The sequence below is a fragment of the Ambystoma mexicanum genome, chromosome 6p (assembly GCF_040938575.1).
Source record: "Ambystoma mexicanum isolate Mex_15411 chromosome 6p, UKY_AmexF1_1, whole genome shotgun sequence".
NCBI classification, from domain to species: domain Eukaryota; kingdom Metazoa; phylum Chordata; class Amphibia; order Caudata; family Ambystomatidae; genus Ambystoma; species Ambystoma mexicanum.
This window is the reverse complement of record NC_090935.1, coordinates 457,518,155-457,541,725: the sequence shown is the minus strand read 5'-3', so window position 1 is coordinate 457,541,725 and position 23,571 is coordinate 457,518,155. Positions and strand designations below refer to the sequence as shown.

General features: G+C 44.7%; 1 protein-coding gene across 2 annotated transcripts in view; it reads right to left on the bottom strand.

Annotated features, from left to right (window-relative positions):
- ITGA1 (integrin subunit alpha 1) overlaps positions 1–23,571 on the bottom strand; it is a 1,202,180-nt gene that overhangs the window by 822,150 nt on the left and 356,459 nt on the right. For both annotated transcript variants that reach the window (XM_069627258.1, XM_069627257.1), the window contains exons 4-5: positions 17,087–17,175; positions 16,865–16,979 (exon numbers count right to left, since the gene is read on the bottom strand). In XM_069627258.1, coding sequence (XP_069483359.1) covers positions 16,865–16,979; positions 17,087–17,175 — 204 coding nt within the window. The remainder of the gene's footprint in view (positions 1–16,864; positions 16,980–17,086; positions 17,176–23,571) is intronic.

Sequence of the window (23,571 nt, the reverse complement as noted above, 5' to 3'; positions counted from 1 at the left end):
CACAGATTTCAAGAAACTAGGCCCCATATTCTGCAAACCATTCCCAAGCTCGCAGAATCAGGGAGAACCTAGAGGATCAGATAGCCACCTCCTGCAGGCGTGCCTCTGAGTCAGAGGATGAGTAGACACGGGTGACTAAGACTAAAAAGGCCAATAAAATTAAGAGGGCCCTACTGAAAGATCCCCTGAAACAGATCAAGGTCATTAGAAGCGTCATAACTCCCTATCATAAAAATGCCAAGTATTCAGTTTGGGAGCACCTTGAGTTATACGAGCAAATGATGGATACTTTCCATTTTAATGATAGCCAGAGTTGCATTAAATATGTCATATGGACATTGTTCCCTGAATACTCCAGCTCCTTTGCGGGGCTGGAGGATCAGAACCACTCAAGATGGTCCACCTATAGGGCGGCCATGTTAAAACATTTTTCTGTACATAGGGACCCTCAAGAGGCCCACAAAGTGGGCTACAACATGCAATGTGGGGAAGACCAGGCCTCACAAGAATTTGTGCAAGAATTAAAACGTGCCTTTGCGCAGACCACCAGGAGAGTGCACACAGACAGTAGGGAGTTCCTTAATACCTTTGTTCATGCACTCCCTAAGTACATCATGACCCAGCTGGTGAGGGACTTTCACAAGAAGAGATCACTTGACTGGGTCATTTTATAGGCGACTCGTATTTATGAAGTGCAGAAACCGGTAGAGAATAAAAATACAAATAAAACCCCCAAACCAGCTAACACCCCTGCTGCTGCTAAGGTGGCAGAGGTGAAGGTTGCCCCCATTTGAGATCTGGAAATGGGGGGCCCAAAAATATTCCTGTGCAAAATCCTCCTAACCAAAGACCCAGAAGGCCCTTGGGCTAATCCCAGACAGGTAGCCAGGGAGGTAATCCCACAAATGGGACCCCTAAGTCCCCTGATTATATCAGCCCCGTTACAAGGGCAACAGACCCATCCTGGGATATGTGTGGACTCCCCCAGCCCATGGGGGGGAATCCAACCAGGTAGCTGCCAACCCAGGAAACGTCCCTCCTAACTTTCCCCAGGAGGGCAGTAATCCCCCAAATCCTGGGTTGAGCTTCTTTCCCCGGTACCCGCCAATTGTAAGCCCCCAAAACAACCCTCCTTTCTTTCCCCACTTTCCTGAGCCCAGGCAGCCCAATCCGGGAGAGGGGAGGCCAAGGGTGGAGGGTTACCAGAACTATCCCAACCAAGGGTATTATGGGAGAAGGGACAGTTACCCTTCCCGTGATCAACCTAGGATGGACCAGAGATCCCTGTACCAGCCAGAGCGGGTGTCCCAACTGGAGCGCCAGGTATAGAACTTGTCACAGGATCTGGGTCACATGTTGAGGGATCAGCAGAACCCTCAGATGAGCATGCCGGCTCAGAACCCCTCAAATCAAGGGTCTGGTACTCCAGAGCAATGACAGGGTGAGAACCACGACAAACCACTGGTTCCAAAGGTGGAGGCACAGGGAGAGAGGGGGTGTAAAGCCTTAGAGGAAGCTTCCTTCCCCACTTGTGAAAAACCCCTTGAAACCCAGGAACCGGAACCGGAATCTCCTGCCCCCGAAATCTTCAACCTAAGGAACAGAGGGCGGGTAGGAGAAATAAAGGGCCTAAAAATACCCATTTTGTGGAGGAGGTCAGAGTCTTCCAATTTGAAGGAGAGGGGTCCTCAGAGGACTCTGGGAAAAGGATCTTCTCCTTCAGGGATGGGGGAACTCCCCCCAAAGAAAAATGGGACCTGAGAGATCCTAATCAAGACTGGGTAAATGTGGGGACTGAGTTAAAACCTCCCATTATTGAACCCCAGAATGACAAGCCAGAAAATCACCTTGCCCAAACCAATTCTGGTGACTGCTTCCAAAAAGGCGGGGGAGGGCAGCCCAGAATCAGAACCAGGGTTGCCCAAAACTTCCCCAATATCCAACTGCCACATTCTTCTTATAGATCCCCAGGTTCACACGCAGTATTCTGCCCAAACTACTCCTGTGTCAGACTCAAGAGTTAGGAAATTAACCCACCAACTGGCCCAAAATGCACATTATCTTTGCCCCATTGAGGAAAAGGAGGGAAGATGTTATGCCCCGGTCCAAATTCAAGGGCAATGTATATTTTTGGCACTGGTGGACACTGGATCCCAAGCCACCCTTCTGTCAAAAAGGCCCTTTGATCAGCTGAATTCAGGAAGGGGGGAGAGATACCAGGTCCCTCTCACCCCTCTTCCTAGACAACTTCAGAACTTCGATGGGAATGAAATTCCTGTCGAGGGGACTGCGGATTTGGAATTTAAAATTGGGTGACACAAGGTGAAACACCCGGTCATAGTTGTGACTCCAGAGGGCACACCATGTTTACTGGGGAATGACATCCTGCGTAGATTGCCTCCCCTGATAGATTGTGAAAACAAGGCCCTCTGGACCCAAACTAACCAACCAATAAAATTAAAACATAGCGTCAACCATGTTAGTGTAAATGGCACATGCCACATATTTGAACAAAAACCTCACCAAATTGAATTCCATTTTCAAAACAACCAAATCCCTGACGTGACAGTAATTGCAGTAGGACAACAAACTGGTGATTGGAAGACCTCTCTATTTTTGAAGATCAACCTTCCTTCCAGTCTCGAGTGGCATTCTACATTGGAAGGAAATACTCTGAAATGCTATACCAATTCACTATCAGGAAATTCCACTTCTATAGTCCAAAATGATGAGAAACCAGCTCAAAGCTTGGCGTACATTCAGAAAATTGGAGAACAGTTGTTAATCCATATTCAGTTAAATGGCGGGAAGGACTCTGTTTTCACCCAGGTGGGCGTGAACAATGGTAAGAGCTTCATCAGCGAAGCCATGTCTGAAAACTCCCAAAAGATCCAGCCATTCCCACCTTTAAATTGATAGACAAATGGGAAATGGACCTGGAAACACCCAATTCCAAACATCTCCTGCCTAGCAGGTGTATGCTCAAAATGTCCATAGGCAACAAGAGCATAGTCCATAATTGTTGGGTCGTGCGAGATGTCCCTGCTGCATTTTATTTAGGCAGTGACATTCACAATCGCTTTACCATTAGTTTGGACCTAATAAACTTCAAAGCCTGGTCCCGATTAGCAGGTAATCCCATGGACTTTGATGATCCAGAGAAAGCATTTCAGTCAGGTCAATTGCTGCCTTATGCAGTTGAAGTTCAGATTGGAGAGGAAGTCACCATTCCAGAACGGACCTGGCAATTCCCACTTGAAGTAAAAATTTAAAGAGGACAGAAACTGCAAAATCCTGACGCATATGTTCACCTCAATGCCCATGTCCAACAGCAAGGGTTGGGATTAAACCCAACACCATTAGTCAATACAGAACACAACACCATTCCAATAGTGGTGAATAACAGCGACCTTAGAAGTATCACTCTGGGCACAGGCACCATTATTAGAATGGCGGTTGATGACCGACTTTTTTCCATAGATTTAGGTAATGAACTGATAGGACCAATCCCCAATTACTGTCTTGACAGTGATAGCGACAATGACACAACACCAGACAGGTTCTTCACCTGGCATGGGGGGAATTTCCTGGTGTATCCTTCCTGCCCTTATGGTAAGGAAGAGATGACCTGTGAATTCAGGAGGGATGAGGTGATCTTTCAAGTCCACCAGGACTGCCTTTCCCACCTGAAGCGATCAGTCCAGGTCAATACTTTAACCAAGGACTTCTCCACCCAGCTGGAGGAGGCCGCTGAGATAGACAAACCAGAAGTCTTTCCGGGCTTCAGGCAGATGTTTGAAGAGAGAGTCAACCTAGCTGATGCCTGTGAGACTCTGGAGCAAAAGAAGAAAATTGAAACAAGTTTTCTTAGATTTTCAGGATCTATTTGCGATGGACTCATATGACTGTGGTCGCACCGAAATCCATACAACAACAATTCCTACTTACCCTGGCATGACTCCAGTATTTGTGAAGCAATACTGCTTGCCTCTCGCATCCATGGAGTCCCCCACAGAAATAATTAAAAACCTTGAGTCCCGTGGGATAATTCATCCAGTCCACAGCACCTTCAATAATCCTGTGCTGGGGATTTTGTACCAAACGGCCAGTGGAGACTTTGTGCTGACTTGAAGGAGCTAAACAAACGGGTCCACACTTCCCAATGGCCTCTTCCCGACATTGACCAAGGGCTAGCCCAGATAAAGGGGTCATAGGTATACACTGCCATTGACCTGACCAATGGGTATTAGACTGTACCTGTCATTAGGGAGGACCAATACAAGCTGGCCTTCACCTTTGGGGGGCAGCAGTACACTTGGACCCAGAATCCCTTCGGATACATCAACTCCGTCAATTAATTTAATATCTTCTTGCATAGGGCCATGCCCGACTTGGGTGAAAGGGGTAACCTTGCCTACGTAGATGATGTTCTAATCAAAAACTCAACTGTGGAGGAACACGTAGCGGAGACCCATTATGTTCTGACACAGTTGCGGGCTGCCGGAGCAAAACTATCTTTCCGAAAGGCACAGTGGTGTCGGACCTGTGTCAACTTCTTGGGGCATGAGATAACTCCTGAAGGTCTCTGTCCCCAGGAAAAGAAAATAGAAGCACTCCAGAAACTAAAAGACCCCACAACTCTGCGGGAGCTAAGGAGCCTCCTTGGACTGACTAATTACAGTAGAAAGTTAATTGAGGATTACACAGAGATCACAAGACCCCTGATCCCTTTGTTGAAGGGGGGGTCAAGTGGGAGTTGGTTCCAGAACAAGCCGAGGCAGTAAGACAACTCAAAAGAAGCCTCTCACAAGCTCCTTGCCTAGCTTACCCTGCTAAAACAAGGAATTCTTCTTGGAGACAGGGTTCTCAAATACATGCTTGACTGCAGTATTATACCAAAAGCATGACAAGGCCAATAAAGTAATCTCCTATGGGAGTAAGACTTTATCCTCTGTGGAGGAAAAATTCAACAATTGTGAGAAGGCACTCCTGGCAATGGTGTGGGCATTAAAGAATTACCGCCCGTTCATCCAGGGAGAACACATCATAGTGGAGACACCACACCAGCCTCTGCAATATCTTCAAAGCGACAGAATCTGGGCCGGAAATGTGAGTAATTCATGCATTACTTCCTGGATTCTGTCAATTCAAGGCTTTCCTGTGGAGGTCAGATATGGCCAAAACAAGAAGAGTCCCCTTGCACAAGGTCTGGCTGACCTGCATGATTGTGCCAGAGAAAATTGTCTTGAGGATGAAAGTCTTAAAATCAAGGACAACATGGAGGCGTACCTTAATTCCCCTCACAAAGTCTATGAAGAAGACAAGTGTGAGGGAATGCCCACAGTCTATGTGGATGGGTGCTCCTACCATGTTGACAACAATGGGGAAAAGTAATTTGTGGCTGGCGTGGGGAATGCATGGGTGAATGATGCCCCAGAACCGTCCGCTGGGTACAAAATCGGTCCCCGTAGTAGTCAAGTGGCAGAGCTGATGACTGTGCATCAAGCCATCCTCACTGCTGTCCAACACCAACTCCACAAACTGGTCATAATCACTGATTCAGATTATGTACGGAGCGGGTTCGTGGAGCACCTGGTTAATTGGCATGCTATGTGCTAACAATAAACCACTAAAACATGGAAAACGAATACAGAATATTGATGATCTGGTCACCTCGAGTGGGATGACCATCTGCTGGAAAAAGATCAAGGGTCATTCTAAAGTAGAGTGACCAGACAAAATTGGAAATGACCTAGCTGATCAGCTGGCCAAAACCACAGCCATCCAAGGGGATCTACTTGAGATAGAGTCCCTGATGGGGGAAATCCAGGTCACTACTATCACTAGGTCCCAGACAAATGCTCACAATGAACTCTCAACTGCCCAATGGAGTAGTGAAGCTCCAGATGCTGATTTGATTACTGCTCAAAAAGGGGATCCAATAATTGGTAAGTTTTAAAAAGACATTCAGGACCCTGAGAACTTTCCCCTGACGGATACCGATTGCATTGGGAAAAAGGGCCTCAGAGTGTCGATGAAATATCCAAAAATGTTCCGAATCCAAGATGGTTTGTTGGTGAGGAGATCCATATCTGGCCATGACCAGTGGGTGGTCCCTATCTCATTCCGAAGCCTGATGCTAAGTCACGCCCATAATGCGGCCACAGCCGGTCATCACAGGGTTCACACTACTCTAGAAATCTTGTGAGAGGTTGCATACTGGTCCCATATGGGGCAAGACCTCGACCAATAGGGGTGTCTTGTGTGTGCACAATTTCAGCCAACATCACTCACACACCATGCTCCCTTCTAAAAGAGGGGGATGACACTGCCTTGGTCAGATTTGCATGTCGATTTCATCGGGCCCGTGATTCGCTCCTCTAGCGGGAACAAGTACATGTTAACCGTAACATGCTTCTTTACTAAATGGGTGGAATGTCTCCCGCCCCCAAATTGCAAGGCAGAAACAGCAGCTGTCCTGATGATCAGTCACATCTTCTCACCTTTTGGACTACCCCAAAAGGATTGAGTCAAACCGAGGTAGTCACTTCACTAGCGAAGTGATGACAAGGATGTGGGAGATATTTGGGGTAAAAAGGAAACTACACATTGCATACCGCCAGTCCTCTAGTGGTAGAGTTCAGAGGTACAATAAAACTATTGTGAGCATATTAAAAAAGTTTGTGGCAGATTCTGGGCCAAGTTGGGACATTCGATTACCCCTTGTCTTGATGGCCATCAGATCTACACCTTCTTCTACAAAAAAAATGTCTCCATTTGAGCTGATGACTGGACGAAGGATGGTGCTACCACAGCATCCGCTCTATAGAACCCAAGAGCAGACCTTGATAAATGCCACCACAACTCATGAGTATGTTGAGAATCTGAGAAAACACCTTCAACATTCTTTTGCGTATGCTCAGCGGAATCTAGAAAGATCTGCAGCCAGTATGAAGACCCACTATGACCTTAAAACAACTAAAAAGGAATATCAAGTAGGAGTCCAAGTCTACTTGTACAATTTCCAAAGGAACCAAGCCAAAGAGCGCAAATTCCTCCCAAGTTGGCGGGTCCTTTTGAAATTGTGGACAGAATCTCACCAGTCGCCTACAGAATCTGCATCCCCAAGGGCAATTTGACAGAAGGGGAATACAAGTGGGTCCACATAAAATAGCTAAAGAGTTGCCATCCCAGGCATACTTTACAGCAAATAGAAGAGCCTACCGGAAACCCAGAGGGGGAAAATCCGGAGATCTGAAAAAAAAATGATTAAATCTTCATTGAGTACGTACAAGGAAAGAGTGTTAAAACCATTATTAAATATAGGCGGGGAATATTGTCAATTGCTATTAAATGCATGCATCCGCTCCACTACACCACTCGGGGAACAGTAGCGGGGAAATTTCCATAACCGTGGTATGTTCTGTTTTCTAGTACTGGTACTAAAATCCACCCAATCACCAAGGAGGACCTCCTCAGGGACCAGGAGGAAAAAGCCCAAGAGATCCGCAGTGTCGCTCCACACTTCCAACTAGAACCAGCGAGGAGAACGGTTTGCATCCATCGCTGATGGGGGAAGCAACCATATTTCTTCAACTGGACCGAAGGAAAAATAATCCCCCGTGCCCGACTCCCCCATGACTGGACATCACACTGGAGTCGGGGGGGTGTGTGGGATATTTCAACCCATGCCAATGCGCCACACTACATCCCCTTGCCAATGGGGGAAAGAAAACTGACAATAATGGAGGCACTAAGCACTGTGCTTGCTAAATCTGCAAAAACTGTGCATTGTTCAGAAATCACAAAGAGGCTGCACCACCTTGCTACACACAGGCAACGTTAATGTCAAAACTAGAACTCCCTGAATTTCCGTTTGAGTTTAGACTGTTCAATTGGACTTTTTACATACTGCACGCACGTAGGACTTTTAAAGTTACTTTTCCTACTTGTGTGTACTTCATAGCCCAGGAGGCCTTGCATCTAGGGTGTGTACTTATTTTTCCAATAGCGTGTCAGAGCCAGCGCGTCATCAAGGCACCTGCTGTTTGTGCTGGTATGTGCCTGGTGAGTGCTGACTGGTGCGAGGTACGTTGTTAGTTGCTTTCTAAATACGCTTTATAATTTTCTCTTTGGTGAACCATGGAACAGATGGCAACCTCTTAGAGCGTTCAGTGAAAATGTATACCTTCCAGATATTTAGATATGGCATTGACACCAGTATCTGAGAGCTTTCTCAAATCGCTGACATTGAATGAATGTTTTGTTGACAATACTTCCGTACCAGTTTGCAGTTTGTCTGGCAGTGCAGACATTACTGTAGATGCGTTTGACTCTTTGGTTGTCATTAATGGAACTGGTATGAGTGTGCAAGCTGAACTTGATACTGATAATGTTTCTGACTGTTTACTTGCTGCACCCTATCATATGTGTACTGGGGTACTTGAGCTGTACAGAGATGGTCTATGTGATGATTCTTCTACTGGTTCCATAGATAAGAATGCTCCTATAACTATGTTGTGTAATAAAAGGTCTGATTTTTACCAGACCGTGAAAAGACTGGCTGCCGGCGGTATAAGTGAGTGCTCTCAGAATATCTCTCAAGCCATAGTTTTGAAATAAAAATGCAATTTCTTTTAATCATTATACAGTCAAGCCCACAATGAAAAAATGTACACTTAAAGGACACAGGGGCCCAGGTAAGTATAATCAAACTTAGGGGTAGGCTGAAATGCAGTAAAGAGGCTTCACAAAAATGCGTTTGCAGAAAATGTGTGTTACCTTTTTATTAATCTGCAACAAAGCCGCAGTGGCTGGTAACTCATCACCGGTCCCACGATCCCAGGCTGGTGTGTAAGAAGCAAAGAATAGTTGGCATTTTCTCGAGGTCACAGATTAGAACCCATGGGTCCCGCCAACAGACAAGGAGAGCAAAACCATTTTATAATTCAAAATGATTTGCAAAACATGATTTTTCTATGGAGTCAAAAAAACAACAGCGTTTTCAAACTGCCCCTTTTTATGTTTTGCCTGGGAAGAAGGTAGAAGAGTTATTAATATGCAACATTTGTATAGCAGTATGTCCGGGGTTCAAGGCTCTGACAGTGCTATGTTAGAGAGCGCTTCTCATGAGAACTTAGATGAGATGACCGGGACAGATGAATAAAGTTCCGCTGGTCATCTCAAATGTTTCAATGAATTATCATTATCATGTGGGAGGTGGGGGTTGGATTGTGATATTACAAAGTATAATAAAGGAAGGTGGTGGAAGGTTTCCGGACCCAATTACAGAACACAATGTATGTTTTTCTATAAGGGTATAATGTGCGATCACCAATCAGTTTGCTGTGGGGAGCGTTGTTCATGTTGCAAAGTTACCAATGTTAATTAGCTTGGTTGTTATAAAAGTTGTAGCTTCAGGGACGTTCCTTTGACAGTGCTTTTCACACAGTTCTGTTCAGCGAACTCTTTGAATATTGCTCTCCCAGCTGCATCTGAGACCAGAATAAACTATTACTTCTTGCCTGTGTACACCCTTTTGTGAATACTTTTGTAATTTTTCTTTGGTGAGTCCCGAGGCAACACAATCACAGTTTCTTTGAACACATTGAAAGTTGTGTTTCTAAACACCCACTCCCTGCCTAGACATGCAGTAGAGGTGGATGACCACATCATTGATGAATATATTGATATTGCTTTTCTTTCAGAAACTTTGCGTACTGATGCTTCAGGCATTGGCGGTGCCAGAGGGGTTCTACATCATTTGCAAATCATTTGCAAAACCTGAACTAGCAGTATAGGTGGTGGAGTGGCCATTCTTTTCTAGTCTACGCTTAAAATCCATCAAGTAGAATTAGAACAGCTGGCGGGGGGTGGGGGGTTGAACTACTTATTGTCAAATTGTTGATTGATTCCTGTTCCACTTATAATTGTCTTCTACTTTATAGACCTCCCCACGATATATGTTGTTTTGAGGAACAATTTCTGACTATGCTCCACTGTTCGTTGAAACCATACTCCAAATGCATTATTGTTCGGGATTTTAATCTTTGGATCATCTAGCCTCAACTGTTAATCAGGCTCTTAAACACTTAGGGTTTGAGCAAATTGTTAAGATTCCAATGCTCATGGACAGTCACATATTTAATTGGTTATGCACAACAGGTATATTGGCATAAGAGCTTGAGATCAGAGCTTGTCCCTGTTCCAATCACCTTTTGTATAAATTTTGCACTCACTGCTTCTGATTTACTACCCCACACATATCCTCCTAGAGCCGTGGTGGTTAAACAAAGCCTAAGTAAAATGACCCTTCTGCTATTGTGCCCTTTCTTGAACCTTTGAAGATTCCTCGCCAGATGACTTAAACTTGTTATTCTCAGTGCTTACTCTCTGCACTGGTTGGAATTGCCCCAGCAAGGATGTGCAAATCCACTATTGGGATAGTTACTGTACAGTCCTGTTATTCTCAGGACTTACAAGCCCTTAGGGCCAAAGTATTGTAACAGAGGAAAGGGTGGTTAAGGATAACGAATGGTGTATCAGGATACAGCAGGCTCTGTTTAACAAAGTTACAAGGATAAAGATGGCTATTGATGCCAAGAAGTCTTGTGTACCGACACCTGGGAAGGGTTGCTCCACTCCCATGTTAACAACACTGCAGTTTAAGTTTAGGTATATCACGTAATCGGATGTGATGGAAGTATTGCTGAATTTTAAGCCTATTAGTTGCCCAGGTGATCCCTGTCCATCTATGATTATAGAAAAGGGTGCATTAAGTCTTGCTCTGGCACTTTCAGACTTCAATAATGCTTGTTTTCAAGCTGCATTCATCACGACTGCTACTAAACAAGCCTGGATCACCCCTTTACCCAAGAAAGCTTCCCTGGATCCTTATATGGCAACACATTATAGACCCATTGCAAATGTGCAGTTTCTTTCAAAAACGTTAGACAGGGTAGCATATTTACAAATCCAGGCTCACCCTTCTTGGCCCTAGGCAGTCAGACTTTAGAGCCTATCACAGAACAGATCCAGTCTTCTTGGATCTGAAATCCAGCCTATCACTTGATATGGATCAGGGACATGTTTCTATGCTTTTATTACTAGCTATTTCGGCAGCTTTTTTATTTGATGTATTTGAACATTTTATTGAACAGAATACAGTCTGAGGCATTTCTATCAAGATCTGCTGCCGATTGGATCTTATCTTTTTTATCCAACAGAACTGCAAGAGTTTTTAATGGTGAAGTGGCAGCAAGTTCAGCTGAGCTCCTGTATGGTGTTCCACGGCCATTTTTCCCTCTCTCCCACACTTTTTAATGTTTTTAGAAACTGCTGCTTGTCATGCTTGATAAGAAAGATGTCCTTTACACAAATTATGTTGAGTATACAGATACTGGGCCTCATTATGAGACTGGCGGTAGCCGTGCCAGTAAAACCGGCTGGCTTCTGCCAGTATCATTTTTCTTTTCCGGTGACCGGAATGGGCAATTACCGAGTCATTACAGCCCTGCTGGACCCTGTAATTGCCCATTCCCGGGCGCCAGAAAAAAATGCTCCCCATTCCCATTCGAGCCCCATAGGACTCAATGGGAATGGGTAGGCCGGATGCAACGGCACCATCCAGGAATGGTGCCGGTGCATTCGACATGGTCTGCTCGCGGGTGCCGGTCCGCCCGCCATGTCAGACCTAGTGGACGGAAAGGTACCCGCGAGCAGAACTCGTAGTTTGTCGGACCGGTAACAAGGGTACCAGCAAGCTTACTGGGACTGTTGTTACTGGACCGGCAAACCTATAATGAGGCCCACTGTTAGAATTGTTTGGTGATGATATATTTGATGCAGCTTTGATCAATACTGCCTTTGATCTTATTCAGTGTTGGATGGCGCACAATGGGTTGAGACTAAGAATGTTTTACTTCTCGTCGGTACACAACAAAGATTGGACCACATCCTGGTTGTACAATCGAGATGCTCCCGAAGTTTAAAACCTTGGGATTCTATTTTGAGTCTACATTGTCCATGAAAGATCAAGTGAATTTCGTGACTTCTTCCTCAGCATATTATTTGAGGCTGTTGGGCCGGATTCGGCCTTACACATCAGAAAGTGACACTGCCATCTTGACTTGTAGAATTGTGGGAGCAAGATTGGATTATTGTGGTAGCCTGCTTGTAGGGACCTCCCAGAAGAATCTCACATAGTTGCAAGTAGTGCAGAACAACACAGTGAGGACAATGGCTTGTTTAAAGCGCCAAGATCACATTATCACAGCCAGAAGGGCCCTGCACTGGCTACCTGTGAGGGAGAGGCATAAGTTTAGGCTACTCACCATCATGCATAAAAGAATATGATCTATCTTAAGCAGAAACTGAGTGTAAAACAGCCTGCTAGGGTTTTAAGATCGAGCCATAGCAAACTGCTTTCTGCGCCATGTTTTAAACTGAAGAGAGCAGCCAGATGTGCTTTTAACTTTCTTGCACCAGATCTTTGGAACAGTTTTCCTTCCCTCTTGCTGTCTGAGACGTCTCTTTTAAGAAGGCATTGAAAACATTCTTTTTTATCTAGGCTTTGCCTGTTTTAATCCTGCTTTTTTAGTCTTGCTCATGTTGCATTCTTGCTTGCTTCCTTGTCTGGTTTTAGCTGTGTTTTTATTATTTTCGTGTTTTTATGATGTATGCATTTACTTTTATGTTTCATGGGTTTTACTGTTTTACTGTGGGATCATTTAGCGCCCAATTACCTCCGGGCCAAAGGCACATTATAAATCTGTAAATAAATAAATTGTTGGGATTCAACCCTGTTATTACTTGCATCAGGATTAAATGACTTGGAACCAGAGGGCGCGCCTGACCTTCTTTTTCTACTTAATGTTACATGAGACCCGGGCTCCAGAGGCAGCAGCACCAGGGCTATTATGCCCCCACTTTGGAGAGCCATATTCATGGTTTTCCCCCCTCCCCTAATTGTGGGTAAGATTTGTGTTTGGAGGGGAGTTGGTTCCTGGTCTCCTGAATGAAACACTTGTGCCATCACTACAATAACCAGAATCCTTTGAGACTGAAATTGAATGAAATTGAAAAAAGTAATTAGCAACACCTGAAAAGGAACACAGCTATCACAGCCTCCCTGATGAGAGTTTGAGACTTGAAAGTACTTGGAGGAGTAGAACTAACTATTGTGCTTTGGAACTGTAGCAGTTGGGATTTAACCCTGGTAATTTTTGAACATTGTTGGGACTATTTGCTTCTGGGATTCAGCCCTGTTATTATTTTTTGAACTGTGTTGGGATTCAACCCTGTTATTACTTGCATCAGGATTAAATGACTTGGAACCAGAGTGCGCGCCTGACCTTCTTTTTCTACTTAATGTTACAGGAGACCCGGGCTCCAGAGGCAGCAGCACCGGGGCTATTATGCCCCCACTTTGGAGAGCCATATTCATGGTTTTCCCCCCTCCCCCAATTGTGGGTAAGATTTGTATTTGGAGGGGAGTTGGTTCCTGGTCTCCTGAATGAAACACTTGTGCCATCACTACAATAACCAGAATCCTTTGAGACTGAAATTGAATGAAATTGAAAAAAGTAATTAGCAACACCTGAAAAGGAACACAGCTATCACAGCCTCCCTGATGAGAGTTTGAGACTTGAAAGTACTTGGAGGAGTAGAACTAACTATTGTGCTTTGGAACTGTAGCAGTTGGGATTTAACCCTGGTAATTTGTGAACATTGTTGGGACTATTTGCATCTGGTATTCAGCCCTGTTATTATTTTTTGAACTGTGTTGGGATTCAACCATGTTATTACTTGCATCAGGATTAAATGACTTGGAACCAGAGTGCGCGCCTGACCTTCTTTTTCTACTTAATGTTACAGGAGACCCGGGCTCCAGAGGCAGCAGCACCGGGGCTATTATGCCCCCACTTTGGAGAGCCATATTCATGGTTTTCCCCCCTCCCCCAATTGTGGGTAAGATTTGTGTTTGGAGGGGAGTTGGTTCCTGGTCTCCTGAATGAAACACTTGTGCCATCACTACAATAACCAGAATCCTTTGAGACTGAAATTGAATGAAATTGAAAAAAGTAATTAGCAACACCTGAAAAGGAACACAGCTATCACAGCCTCCCTGATGAGAGTTTGAGACTTGAAAGTACTTGGAGGAGTAGAACTAACTATTGTGCTTTGGAACTGTAGCAGTTGGGATTTAACCCTGGTAATTTGTGAACATTGTTGGGGCTATTTGCATCTGGTATTCAGCCCTGTTATTATTTTTTGAACTGTGTTGGGATTCAACCATGTTATTACTTGCATCAGGATTAAATGACTTGGAACCAGAGTGCGCGCCTGACCTTCATTTTCTAATTAAATAAATAAATACATTCATTATATATAATACAAAGCATTCATATTTCACCTCAAGCTTGTTCACTGGGATCTTAGCTAAGTGTGCAAATAACCTAGATTTGGGAAATATTTCTTTATCTCTCGGTGATACTGTACAATACTATTCTCAGTATGGTAGCAGTTGGCAGTCGGAAATCGTCCATCTGTTTTTGCTTAGTGATGCACAGCCTATCACAGAGCAACAAATGTACATTCACACTTAATATACAAAAATGAAAGTTTGTCCAGGTGTACCTAAATATTTTTATCGCAAGTTTTGAAATACAGATTGAGGTCATTTTCAAAGAAATGCAAATTGCATGCATTGGACCACCAATGTTATAAAGTATGTGCAGTTGGGTCCCCTGTGTGCAATTTTCAAAACTCACAAATCAGAGTGTACAGATGACGGGTAAATCAAGGTAAAATCACCCTTACTTTTTCATTTTACTCCCGGCTTTGTGAGAAATAAAATGCCTTCATGGAATCCACCTGCTATTTGCCAGGTGTAAATGTGAGGCATATTCCATTGGAATCCATTGGTTTTATGTATGCATGAAAATCTCAAGCAGGCCTAAAACTGCGTGCTCTTCCAAGACAAAGGAGCAAAGCAAAGTGGAGATGCAATCTGAGCTTTGCTGCCCCCCTATGCCCTGGAAAATAACGGACAGATCGCTAAATGGAGACGTAAAGGTATTAGTCTCGCTTTTACACCTGCATTTAATGATGAAAATGACCCCCATTGTGTTTCACATTGGTGGACCTGTATAATTTTTACATTTACACATCCACAATTGTAGCACATGCCAATGGAACACCCACTGTTGCTGGTCTGGCACTACTGTGTGAGAGCATCATTTTGGACAAACATAAGTAAACCCATGCAAAAAGTCCAATGGTTAAGAGGCGTACATTTTCTGAAATTGCAAGTCGGTAATTTTGTGAATGAACAGAACACGCTGTCGTAAGGTATTTCTGTTTCCTGACGTAAGTCTTACTTTGCGGAAATGATTATAACTTGGCCCCGTTATTCTCAACAATCCTAACGTACTAAAACGTGATTTGACGAGACACTGCGGTGCTCATTTTCCAGGAGTGCGTAATATGATGGCGGGGAGCCGTTACGTTCACCCTTCAACATAAGCGTGTCCCTGCCACCACATTATTGTCATTTGCACTCTGCAGTGCAAATATGAAGTGCAAAAGGTGGCGTACAAGTGTGTACGCCAGCTTTAGCACTTCACATTTGCACTCTGCAGTGCAAAGTGAGTTAACGCTGCCCGGCATTTTGGCATGCTAGACAGTATTCACTTTTCATTTTGAGTGCTGCTTGCAATGCTCGCATGAAAAGCAATGCTTACAATTGCAAATTAACCCTCCCCAACATGCTTGCATACATTTCAATTGTGGACACTGCTTCCCTTGCACCAGTGATCTAAGTGAGCGGGAACAGTCGGGAGCAGAGTTCCACTGTTTTTATTTTTTCTGTTTACCATTGCTCTATTTTTTACGACCATATTCACCATTGTCTATAAAGGATGTGTCCATTCATGTGCCTGTGCAAGTGTAAAGTTGTAATAGGAGCCTTAGTTACTGGTCATTAAGACTTTTGGAATGCCCTGGCTGCAACACTTGTCACATGTTGCACCATGCTTCCGCCCTACCCTCTCCCCTGTCGAGACCACTGTTCCACTACTTTTTTCGGTACGCTTCTACCACTGCCTTGCACATGTACAATGGATCCCTATGGGGTGCACCTGCTCAATGCTGGTGCATAAAGCAGGTAAACGCCATAGGAATCTCCAGCATTTGCGATAGCATGAAAATCCATGCTGATGCAGATGCTTGAGCATTTGTTTGGTAAGAGAAGAAAGGAGGCCGCAGAAATGCAAGTTGCGTTCCACCCCTCCTGTAGCCATACAAATGATTGAAAATTAGCCATCGTGTGAATGGAAGGCGTTAAAGACTTGCTTTTACGCCTTGCATTCACGTTACAGCTCTCATGAACATGAGCTCCTTTGTGATTTTCCTTATAGATTCAAGTCGGAATGTAAATAAAACTAAGCAGGATGGGATGATTTAGAAGACTGCTTCGTTTTCTTTTGAGCACTACCAGAGAAGCCACACAGATCTTTAAATAAAAGAGGCACATTCAGAAGAGATTGTTTACTTGGATTACTCCCCCCGACCCCCGAACCCCCTCTTAATGAGCCCTTGCCTCCAACTTCTGAAATGTGTTTGGACATAGCAGGGTATCCTGCAAAACTGTTTACAGTGAAACAAATTCCAAAAATAGCAATGGGCTTGGAGACGTCCGGAAACGTGAAACTATTACCTAAATTGGAAATGATGGTAGCAGGGAAAGAGGGTTTCAGGGCTCGTGGCATGCTTCTGTGTTTAATCCAACAGTCTAATTCAACGCCTAACACTTTCCAAGCACACGAGAAGCTTCGAGAAGTACGTGCTCTGCGGCACCACATACCTTGTACGGACGGAGCAATGGAGTTGACGACGTCAAACGTAGAGCTGACGTTAGAGCAAATTCCGGTTGTGTAATGCAAACTTCCACACTTATATGCATAGAGGGGCCCACACGCCTTGAGAAGAAAATCATACAGATATATAGTTAATACATCGCAATACACTTTGCATCGTAATTAATTCCACAGAGTATATGATGAACATGGTCCGTTTATGTTCCTACCAGAAAGCCTCCGCTTGGGTTAGTCACCAGTGTCGCTCCCATGGTCATGTTCTCTTTGACCTCGGTAACATTGGCAATGGATGTATGATCTATAAACAGAGAAACACGTTGTGAGTTATGTGTCTGCTGGTCGTGGAGGCTGCTCTCTGCCTCTAAAGAAAGGAAACGCATATGCTGGCTCTAGCAAGACCATTAGCCCATATCTATGAGGCAGAGAGCAAAGATCACAAGCAAGGACAATCTTTTAAGGTCTGGCTAACATCCCAGAAGTTTCATCTGATTCATTGCTCAACATGTTCCCCTTAAACTGAAAATGGGGAAAGGGCAAAGGATCATTTTTTTTTTGCTTGGTTTTGCTCGTGAGGCATATTTACTTAAACAGAAGAATGTTTGAACACTTTGTTTTGTTTTACACACTGTCAGATGTATTACACATAAAGCACGATGGCATTGGATCCGTGGTCGGACTGGGAGAAGGAATAGGCACGGACACCTAAAAAAAAGTGGCCCACCCCTCGCCTCAAAAAAGTGGCCCACCTCTCGCCCCTTGACCTCTGAAGACATCACGGGAAGTGATGTTATTTGACCCCACCCCAAAGTGACATCCCGGGAAGTGATAGAGCATGACCTTTCACCCCTTGACAAAACAGGAAGTGGCATCAAATAGCATTGTTCCTAAGTACACCACGAAAAATATTGTTATGATTTCACTAATGTGATATACATTTCATACAAGAATGTATCACCATATGTATCATTAATATCTGTATCTATAGATCCATATTGTCAAATTACTGTTAATGCAAACAGACGTTCAAGGCCAAATGATAATATGTCATTGTATATCACTTACGCTTAAGCTCTTATTTATAGAACAAATATGCATACAATATCACCCAGCTTTTGTTGGTACTCATTTATCGACCTAAGAAGGATGAAAGGCTGAGATGGCCTTGCTGGGATTCGAACCTGCAGATCACACACACATTGCAGCAGTGAGCACTCAACCCACTGAGCTTCATATCGGCTATTGTAAAATGCGCAATTATTCTGTAGTTGATACCATTAAACTGGTAACTGAGAATTAACAGCACACCAGTTAAGTTCATCTGCAGGTCTGGTGCAAGGTTGGCCGAATGTCAAGCCTGCGTGGACCTACTTTCAGGCTTCAGAGGTTGGCAAAATAGGGAAAGCAGCACACTCACAGGACATCCCATACTCTGTGCACTTGTTACCTCATACCTGCAAACAAAGGCCCTTGTTGCCCCCACTGCTTTGCCTATGATTGTGAACACTGCCTTGATGATGGGCCCTGCTGCCCCTGTTGCCCCTACTGCATTGCCTATGATTGTGAACACTGCCTTGATGATGGGCCCTGCTGCCCCTGTTGTCCCTACTGCATTGCCTATGATTGTGAACACTGACTTAATGATGGGCTTTGCTGCCCCTGTTGCCCCTACTGCATTGCCTATGATTGTGAACACTAACTTGATGATGGGCCCTGCTGCCCCTGTTGCCCCTACTGCATTGCCTATGATTGTGAACACTGCCTTGATGATGGGCCCTGCTGCTCCTGTTGCCCCTACTGCATTGCCTATGATTGTGAACACTGACTTGATGATGGGCCCTGCTGCCCATGTTGCCCCTACTGCATTGCCTGTGTTTGCTACGGTTGATCTGACAATGGGCCCTGCTGCCAAGTTTAACACACAGCCCACCAGCCTCCCCTTGACCAGCCTTAACTGGGCCCTAGTCAATGCACGCTCCATCCCTGCACACATGCTCCATATTCATGACCTTATCACTATGGACACGCTTGACCTGCTCTTTATCTGTGAGACTTGGCTTCAAGACACCTCTGGACCAGCCCTCTCACTGGCCATCCCTGACAATTATACCATCTACAGACAGGATAGACCGGACAGAGGGGCGGAGGCGTTGCCATCATAGCCAAAGACTCCCTTGATATTAGAAGAACTCAGGCAGAAATAGGCCTCAACTCAGACTACCTACCTATCAAACTCAAAATCTCCCACAATTCTACTATTGCATTCCACCTAGTGTATCACCCCCCAGGTCCCTCCAATGACTTCCAAGATGCCCTCATCCACTCAATATCAGACAACCTGAAAAAAAACCTCTAAGGTAATACTGCTGGGTGACATGAACGTGGGGCTCAACGACACCAAGGACCTCAGCGCCCAATCCCTACAAAAGGCGTTAGCTAACCTAGGCTTTGGCCAAGCTATAATCAAACCTACACACATCAAAGGACGTACCCTAGATGGGTGACACAACATAACTGCCCCATTCTCCTCCACGCCATATCTCCCATCCCCTGGTCTGACCATTGTTGCATCAACTTTCACATCGACACCTCACCAGGACCCGCAAGACCCTCCATCCTTCTTCCTGCAGGGCTCTCAAGGAGCTCCAAAAAACTAACAAAGGATTCTCCCCTTCCGCACTTGCTCATCCCGGCATTGCAACCCCATTCTCTAATGATCCCACCGTCATAGCTAACACATTCAGCCAAGTGATATCCACAGCGGTAGATGCCATCGCACCCCTCACCACAAAAAAAGCAAAAAAACTAAGCACTCCAATGCCTAGTTTTCTCAAGAACTTGCTGATCTCCGCACTAAGAAAAGAGCGTCACCGGCCACTTGGAAAAAGGACCCCTCCGAGTCTAACAAAACTGCCTTCAAATCTCTATCCAAAGACTACAAAATAGCCACCACACAGGCTAAGGCAAACTCTTACAACACTAGGACCAGCAACGCCAACTCTGACTCTAAGGAAATCTTCGCCATATTCAGGGAACTTGAATCACCGTCCATTCCACCTTCCACCATCACCAAGGATGAGACCTGGTGCAAACAAATTCAAGCAGCCATTCTGCATAAACTAGATACCTTACATTCTAAAATTCTAGCCCACAAAAAAGCACTATCCGCTCTTCTTGAGCGCACATCGGCTCCTCCAGCCCCACCGCCTAATGCTCCCAGTCATATTCCAATTTGTGCCTTCTCCAACATGACTGAATCTGAGGTCATTGAGCTCATGAAATCCATTAAGCCATCCAATTGCAAGGGAGATACCTGCTCCTCCCACATTATCAGAGACTGTGTGCCTGCCTTGGCTCCCATTATTACAGCCTTCATCAATGCATCATTTCAAACGTCACATGTGCCAACCTCACTAAAAGAAGCCTGGGTTAAACCTCTCCTAAAAAAGCTTTCTCTCGACCCATCTATCCCAGGGAACTACCGCCCCATTACAACTGTCCCCTTTCTGTTAAAGATTCTGGACAAAGCAGCCTACCTGCAGGTTCAAAAATGTATTGAAGACAACCACCTCCTTGGGCTTTGCCAGTCTGGCTTACCCCCTCCACACGGCACCGAGACGGCACTACTTGACCTAAAAAATCAAATAGATGACCTGAGAGACGCAGGCAAACCAGCTCTCCTCCTGCTCCTAGACCTCTCGGCAGCCTTTGATCTGGTCAAGCATAAAACGCTATGCCACCATCTCACAACCTCAGCACAATTCTCAACCAAAGCGTGTGAATGGATCTCCTCATTCCTTCAGGAGAGGGTAATGAAGGTCTTCTCAGACCCCGCCAACGCAACACCAAGCCCCATCAAATGCGGAGTACCACAGGGCTCCTGCATAGCCCCCACCCTCTACAACCTCTTCACGAGACCTCTTTTCAGGATACTTCACTCCCTGGGCATCTCTTATACAAACTATGCAGATGACACACAGGTTCTCATCCCCCTGTCAGGTGACTACACCAAGGACCTGGACACACTCAACAGCATCTACGCCACCATTCAATCAATGATGGCTGAGAACTGGCTCTGCTTAAACAGCGATAAGACCAAACTCCTGCTTGTCGGCTCCCCATCCACTTTGGGCAAACTTGATACTAAATACCAACCTTCACAGTTGAAAATATCCCCATCTATGTCTCTCAAACAATCAAAACACTGGGGGTGTACCTCGAGCCCAACCTCACCATGGACAGACAGGTAAACGCCATCGCCTCATCTGCAGCATACCTCTCCAAAATCTTCAATGCCATCAGGCCCTTCTTGTCACGGCAAAACTGCATCTCAATAGCCAGAGCCCTCATCGGCTCCAGACTTGACTACTGCAATGCCATGTTCATTGGAACCTCCCAAAAAACCTTGCCAAACTGCAGATTGCCCAAAATAATGCCTTAAGGGCTGCCACAGGCACCTCGCGCAAGGAACACATCTCGGGGATCGGGAGGGAGGTACACTGGCTCCCCATCAAGGAAAGGGTCATTTTCAAAACCCTGGCTCTTACACACAAGTGCCTTCACGACCAAGCCACTCCCTATCTGACACAGAGGATAACTAGACAAACTGTCTCCAGACCCTCAAGGGCAGCCTATACCAACCGCATCACGGTTCCACACACATGGAGAGTGCGTGCAGGAGGCACCAGCTTCCCCACTATGGTGGCTACCCTATGGAACAACCTCCCAGCTCAGATGAGATCAATCGACTCACACACGGCCTTCCGCAAGGCCTTAAAAACCAAGCTCTTCATCTAAAGAGCCTGCCACTCTAGGTTTGCATTATTACTGTATTCACCATGTGCAGGAGACTATATACCTAGATAAGATTTGTAACCAACTGTAACAATCAATCTGTATAATATGTAACCATGCAAATGTGCATAAACAAATGCATTTAAACTGACCTTTGGGGCAGCTTACTGTAACCCTCAAGCAAGCCTTCTTAAAAACTCCTTATAACGCCTCGTTGCCTGTTGGGCTGTAGTGCGCTCTACAAATGTTAAAATAAATAAATAAATAAACATCCTGAACAGCATGCCAGTGAGATGGGAAAGATAGACACATTACAACAAAGCATTAATTGTTGCACAATGAAGTCAATGACCACTTGATGTGGTATGGTCAAATGTTTCTACACTGTACAGAAGCTTTTAGGCACAAGGATTTTGTCAAGTGACCGCGGACACCGAGATGGAATGTCTTGTAATGATCATAATGGAGACAACGGCAGAAATAAAAAACATGCTATTACTGCAACTTGCAAAAGGCAAATTACATAGTCTGAAAAGGATGCTTATGCTACTCTAAAATTGGTAGTTTATCACTAATATCACTAATACATATTTATCACTGATACAACAGTACAGCAACTGCAGGGGGTACCGTGCCCCCTGTAGTGGTGGCATGGTGACAGCCGCCAGCCCGGCAGTGGTCCCGAACCCTCAACTTCGCATGCTGCAGCAGCATGTGAATGATGCATGCATCATAATTTATGATGACCACTTCATGCATGCAAAGAAATCATCAAAGCAAGGTAACATTTGTTTGCTTTGATGAATTATGCCATTGCAGGTGTTATTTATTTATTATTATTTTTTTAATCACATGTTTTTTTTATATATATTTTTTTCAAAACTGGCCTAGGCGTGGGCAGAAGCTGGCCCCCACTCCCCACGTCCAGTCCGACCCAGATTGGATCTCATTTACCATGCTGAATTGGACAATGAATTACATCGAGTTTACATGATATTGCCATTTTTGCTTTTTGTGCATTTGCACCATGAAGCCAACACCATTACTTCTACTAAGAGAGAAGGGAAAGGTGCTGTGAATGGAGAATAATTCGTTGTCCCAGCAACTGGCAATGGTTTTGCATGAATCCACTAAGATACTATTGTTTTTCCAGAAGCCTTCTGCCATATGTACAAATGTTGGGATGTTTCACAATATGTGCCAATCATCAGTGGTGCAACATATCACATGCCTGCAACCATCATGGCTACGGCAGTGCAGTGATCTTAGTACATATACACTTACTTGAGACCCTGTGCAATGAGCTCATGGGCCATGCTGATGACATAACAGAGAAGCCACCACCAGACAGACTGCGTGCGGAAGCCCAGACAAGAGAGCATCCATTAGCACCATGCTTAGGGCACGGGGGTGGGGGGTTAGGGGTAGTGTCCCACTGATTGATAGAAAGTCTTGACCATTGGAATATTTTATTTTTTTATTGTTTTATTTGATATAGTTGAAAAAGAATATCCTTTGCAATCTAAACGTTTAATTTACAATTACTATGTGCCACAATATAATTCACATGTCAGAATTGATACATCAAAGTTACTATAGATGTAATGCGTTCTTCTCAGCAAATCAAATGGTAGCAACCATTGACGTATGATTGATGTCGCGCTAATCCATCCAACTTCAAAGATTCAAGATATTTTGTGGCTGCAAGAGGGACAGTTATGCAATCCCCTCCTGAAAGCATCAACCACATAGTTTCTGATGTTAAAATACAGTGATCTTTAAATAAGTGATTAAAAAGACGCTTTCTTCTGGACAGTAAGGCTTGACAATAGACCAAGAGGGGCTTCAGGGTTTCTAAGTTTGAGCCGCATTACAATGTCTACAGGTTCTCTCCCTGCCCTTA